This window comes from Etheostoma cragini, chromosome 11 (genome assembly GCF_013103735.1).
Source record: "Etheostoma cragini isolate CJK2018 chromosome 11, CSU_Ecrag_1.0, whole genome shotgun sequence".
Classification (NCBI taxonomy): Eukaryota; Metazoa; Chordata; class Actinopteri; order Perciformes; family Percidae; genus Etheostoma; species Etheostoma cragini.
In genome coordinates, this window is record NC_048417.1 from 22,874,039 (window position 1) to 22,880,300 (window position 6,262).

The window sequence follows — 6,262 nt, forward strand, 5'->3', positions numbered from 1 at the left end:
CCCCCCCCCCCCCCCCACACACACACACACACAGCTACCCTGTTGATGTTGAGGTACTGAATGACTGCTGGAGTGTCATATCTTTCTCTTACCAGGAGATGGCACTAGATACTTGCAAATTCCAAACTACTGTACTCCATAAAAAAGGCAGCATTCTTTAGAGTTGAAGGTATGTTACACAGTGACAAACGGGTTTTCTGTTATTTACAGTGTTCACATGACAACACCACAAAAATATGGAAGCAATGTCTGAAAAACTGTGCGATATCTAATTGACAGGTTATTAACTTAGATGTCTTAGGACACCTTTCATGTGAGCATTCACTTCAAAATACTATACTTAAACCTGACTATTGACCAGGAGAATGGACACTGTTCATCTAAAACCACTTGATTATCATCTTGACCTCACACACTTATGATTATTCTCTTCATAAAATTATAAAAGGGAGCAGCCTAGATCATATAATGATCTTATAATACAAAGAAATAATGAGCCACCAAACTGCCTTCAGAACATCTACTTATTAAAGATTTCCTTAGAATATGTGTCATGTAAGTGCATGGGAACTTTACCCAAGTATTCATGTACCTGAGTTAAATATCTGACATTTTCACTCAAAAGAGTCTCACCAAGCAATCCTGTAGGGCGTGTCTGCTCACATTGGGCGCCATGGCGACAGTAAAAGGAGTGCCTGATTGAATTTGGCTGAGCGGACAGCAGGGATGGGCTAGACAGATGAGGACATGGTGTCCTGCCTGTGTAAGGGTGTGCGTGTGCGTGTGTGTGTGTGTGTGTGAGAGAGAAATACCGAGATAGAGAATATTTTTCCATGAACAAGGAATGCAAAACTGCAGACTGAGGTGAGGGTTTCTGTGTGTGGGAGAACCAAATACATTTTGAAAGCATGAGAATGTTATTGTGGAGTCGTGCTAGCGAGTAGCATGGAGGAGGTACAGAAGCTGTAAGCCATTCATAAAAAATAAAAAAAACACTTCTTTGCATTAGTGAAACAAGAGTGGTGTGTTTAAGCACGTTCTACGTGACTAAAAACTTAAAATATTCCAGAGAGTGGGCTGGACTGACAGTCAGGCAGATTGAATGTAGAGTGTCATGTTTCAGTCAGTCCCTACTAGCTCCATCTGTCACTGCTGTCAGATACTGTAGCTCTCATCCATTTCCCTAACATTTTCTCAACCAGTGAAAACAATTCCTCCATAATATGTAGTTATAGTCACTTTGAACCTGAATTCATACACATAATGAGATAATGTTACTGGGATGGGATTTGATGCGTGCAAGAATAACATTTGCAAGCAGATCGCTTTAATCTTTCTGTGCAGCGTTTTTCCTCTTCCTGCTTATCCCTCCTGCGTAGCGTTCCTTCCCACTCCCACCTGCACCAGTCCTTCACCTCCTCTCCACTCCCGCCTCCTCACCTGTCGGAACAGGAACTCCTGCTCAGCATCTCTCTCCTCCTGCTCTTGGGGGTCTGAAGGCTCTTGCTTGATGACCAGCCCTTGCAAAGGCCCGGTCTCCTGTGTGGATGGAGAGGACGAGGATGAGAGGGAGAGGCCCTGGTGCTCCCTGAGTTCCTCTTCCGTCTCCTCTGGGTGACTCTGGTGCTGCCTGCCTGGCCCTGAGGTGCTGGAGCTCGCTAAGGAGACCTGATCACTGGGCTTGGACATGATCTAGAAGACAAACAGACATGTTCAGGTGAGAAGTATTGTTATGATCGGGGGCCTGATTTCCATTGAGTCATGCATAGGGTTGCAAAGGAAAATTACAGAAAATTTGGTTTTAATATAATTCAAGAAGTTAAGCTTAGGAATTTTAAAATAAACAAAATCATGAAACACTCTTGCGTACACAGTTGCCAATTATATGGTGAATCCAGCTCTCAACAACAGCCCTGTAATAAATCCAATAAAATGTTTTAGAGGAGAAATCCTCATGAGACAAGACATGTATTCAATACTGAGAGAAAGTCAGGGACATCCAGTGGTGGAAGTGCTTAGACCTTTTACTTCAGTCAAAAAAGCAACACTGCAGTTTAGTGTCTGTAAGTAAAAGACCTGCATGAAAAATCTTAAGTAAAAGTAAAAGTCCTAATGGAGAACGGAATTATATTATTGGAATATAATTATAGATGCAATAATATGTTCATCCCTTTAATGTTGCAGCAGGTGAAGGTGGAGCTAATTTTGACTACTTTAGGTACTTCCGGGTAGCTAAACCCATAACAATACATAATAATGCATTAGTGAATTTGTACTTTGCATCTATAACTTAATCTGCAAAGTAACCAAAATATGTTAAATAAATTTATTTGTTGTCAAATAAATATAGTGAAGTAAAAAGTATAACATTGGCTTTTAAAATGTGGTGCAGTGGAAGTATTAAGTACCATGAAATGGAAATACTCAACTACATGTACCTCAAAATTGAACTTAAGTACAGTACTTGAGTAAATGTACTTATTTACATTCCACCACTAGGGACTGTGATGTATGATGCCATACAACCTGCACCGCCTTAAAGCACACCATGTAACTTTTCCTGCTTCCGTCCCCCTACAGGTTGGAAATGGAGTTGTCCCCTTATGTCTCATTGGAACTACAGATCCGCTACCCAATCTGGCAAACTTACATAGCGCGGTTATAGCCGGTAGAGAGCCGTTCACCCTGTTACGAGTTGATGAACCACTAAAGCGATTTTGGAAACATTATTTTAAGTCACAAGAAGTTCTCTAATGTCGCTTTAACAAGTGTTGGTCCACTGAAAATGTGTTTCATTCCAACAATAGCTAACTGACCGGTCTGAGAACATAACAACAATGTAAAAGACCTTAAGTTGAACCAGACGAAAGCTAACATTAGCCAGGCAATTGGACGTTCTGTACACACAGAGATAAACCAGACATGTACTCTAGGTAATTTATTTATTTAAAGATCTCTATGACAAATATTTGAAAGTATGCCTGGGCCTGCACAAGAGTAGAAAAACTGAGCAAAGGACATGAGGGAGGGAGGGGAGGGGATGATTGTAGGAATCTTGTTATGGCAGCTGTCCCCTGTCCCCGTCGTCAAAGACCTCAACCTTGATGTGTCGGTCATGATTGGAGTGGACCCACTGTTTGTGCATGGAACACGCACACGCGCACACGCACACGCACACGCAAACACACACACACGCACGGCTGGCATATTGCCTAGGGAACAGTCCATTGACGTCAGTGAGCAGACTCTTGCCTCATCCCATTCCCTCTTCTCCCAAAAAATTCAAAACACTGATTCTCACTCTTCCTTTCTCTCTTGTTGTGCTCTCTTTCTCTTCCTCCAACCCTGCTAAAACTTAAAGAGAGGAAATAGCTGCTGATATAGGAAGCCATCACCACAGCCATCTATTCATCCACATACTGTTGGAGAAATGAGTGTGTGTTCATCGAGTGGAAATTGAGGATAAAGATACTTGTTATCAGACCTCTTTCAGTGGACCTGGATCAACCACTAACCAGTCAGTTATCAGTACATGAGTAGCGCCGTCGTGCACCTATTTTTCAGTGAAACTTGACACTAGTTGACGCTTGTCTGTTTTTCTCACACGCTCACAACAATATGGCAGTGAGTATAACCCAGTATTGCCTTAGCTAATTAAAGGTAAGCAGCAGGCTCGGTTTGGAAGTCTTTCAAGATTCTTTCATTCCTTACTTTGCTGCCAACATGACTGTTGACTGACATAAAGTTAGAAGGAAGGGCCGCTTTTCATTGTTGAGTTGACTAAAAAATGTCAACGAGGGAGGATGAGTCATGTTTTACAAAGTGGAGGATGTCCAATGGTGAACAGGGTCGATCAATAAAACTAAACATACCATACCAGTGGGACATTTGTAAGGAAAGTTTGTGATACTGAACTCTTACATACAGAAAGTATCAAATGTAATGGCAGCCATGATGGTCATTATCTCTGTAACAGCACTGCACTTCCTCTTGTTAAATGGAAAAAGTATCGTTTTTCAGAAACTGACTTTCAAATGCAGCAATCAATAGTATTTCTTGGGGGTACTTCTACATTTTTCCATTGTACTATGTTGTTTGAGAGGCAGTCAAGAGACACAGAAACAGAGTCAATGACTTGCTGGGGGCACGTTATTTATTTACATGAATAGTGTAAGAATGGGACTACTGGGTATAAAACTCCAATGGCCATGGAACTGTACAATCATATTATAAAGAAACACAATACATTAAAAATGTTCTAACAAATTATTTTAGCCAAAGCAGCAATATGCCGAGAGCAGACTTTGGGAAAACAATTAAAAAGTATTCATGGTGGTTGCATTTAAGTATCTGTAGCTGTTACTGTCAGATCCTTTTGCTGATTTTACCGTAAGTGCGTCCATAAATAGCAGCATTAATTAGATATGGTTACAGTGCCAATACTTTGACTGTTCATCATCTGTGCCACTTACACAACTTACTCGCTCAAGTTTATTCTTGCCTAATCACAGATGTAAGCTTTTTACTTAGGAATACAAAGGTTTGGATTAATGTTGGCAAGCCCCTGGAATGGAAATGGTTACACTGCCAAATTCAGTCACTGCCAATAACACTTTAACAATATATTTAAGTACATTATTTTACACTAGCCACTTTCGACCTGTTGCTTTGTTTTCACCCTGTCATTTGTTTCATTGTATCTACAGATAACCTTGTTTTATGTATTATGCATGGATAAGCACCTTAATCTAGTGAGCTGGAATGTCAAAGGTCTAAATCTAAAAGAAACAAAGAACTCCAAACAAAAATAGCCTTTATGCAAGAAACTCATATTCTTAGCTTGGACAATGGCCGTCTTTTATTGGGTCAGGTTGGGTCGGGCAGGGGTTCCACTCTTCCTTCCAGGCTAAGGCCAGAGAGACGTTTCAATCCTTATCAGCTACAACATTTCCTTTGTGCCACATAATGTGATATCTGACAAGTTTGGTCGGTATCTGTTTGCGGCTGGGAAATTATAGAATACCCTAGTGGCATTTGTCAATGCTTATGACTCGAATGTTGAAGAAGTTGTTTTTTTTGAGCGGCTATTTTCATTACTTCCAGACCTGAACACATACTCAATTATACTTGGCGGTGATTTCAATTGTTGGTTAGAGCCCCATTTAGACCGATCCTCTACTAACCCAGTGCAGTAGGTAAATCTGCTTGTGTTATTCAAGCCTTTCTCTCTGTATGCATGTGATATGTGGCGCTCTTTACACCCACAAGATAAGGAATTCTCTTTTTTCTCTCATGTTCATTGTACGTATACTAGAATCGACTATTTCTTCCTCGATAATCAACTTGTATCCCTGTTGCAGTCCTGTGAATATCAGAATATTGTCATTCTCTGGCCGTGTCCCTTCCAGATCTCCCTCGGAAATGTAAGCAGTGCAGTTTCAATTCAACTTTGCTCTCTGATGATAAATTTGTGGAGTTTATTCAAGGAGTGTATCTCCTGAAATGTCTAGCTTGATCGTATGTGATGCCCTAAAGGCTTACCAGAGTGGGTAGATTATATTTTACACAGCTCGAATGAAGTGGCAATCCAATAAAGAGCGTTTAGATCTAGCTCATCAAATTGTTGAGATTGATAAGACATACAGTGGTGTGAAAAAGTGTTTGCCCCCTTCCTCATTTCCTGTTCCTTTGCATGTTTGTCACACTTAAGTGTTTCGGAACATCAAACCAATTTAAACAATAGTCAAGGACAACACAAGTAAACACAAAATGCAATTTGTAAATGAAGGTGTTTATTATTAAAGGTGAAAAAAAAATCCTAACCATCATGGCCCTGTGTGAAAAAGTGATTGCCCCCCTTGTTAAAACATACTATAACTGTCGTTGTCCACACCTGAGTTCAATTTCTCTAGCCACACCCAGGCCTGATTATTGCCACACCTGTTCACAATCAAGGCATCACTTAAATAGGAGCTGCTTGACACAGTAAGGTCCACCAGAAGATCCTTAAAAGCTACACATCATGCCGAGACCCAAAGAAATTCAGGAACAATTGAGAAAGAAAGTAATTGAGATCTATCAGTCTGGAAAGGGTTATAAAGCTATTTCCAAAGCTTTGGGAATCCAGCAAACCACAATGAGAGCCATTATCCACAAATGGCGAAGACATGGAAAAGTGGTGAACCTTCCCAGGAGTGGCCGGCCGCCCGAAATTACCCCAAGAGTGCAGCGACGACTCATCCAAGAGGTCACAAAAGACCCC

The 6,262-nt window shown here is 40.9% G+C and overlaps 1 protein-coding gene across 5 annotated transcripts in view; it reads right to left on the reverse strand.

The window, feature by feature from the left end:
* Positions 1-6,262, reverse strand: part of hdac4 (histone deacetylase 4) — a 135,474-nt gene that overhangs the window by 29,469 nt on the left and 99,743 nt on the right. For all 5 annotated transcript variants that reach the window (XM_034884734.1, XM_034884733.1, XM_034884732.1 and 2 more), the window contains one exon: positions 1,441-1,692. In XM_034884734.1, the coding sequence (XP_034740625.1) occupies positions 1,441-1,692 (252 nt within the window). The remainder of the gene's footprint in view (positions 1-1,440; positions 1,693-6,262) is intronic.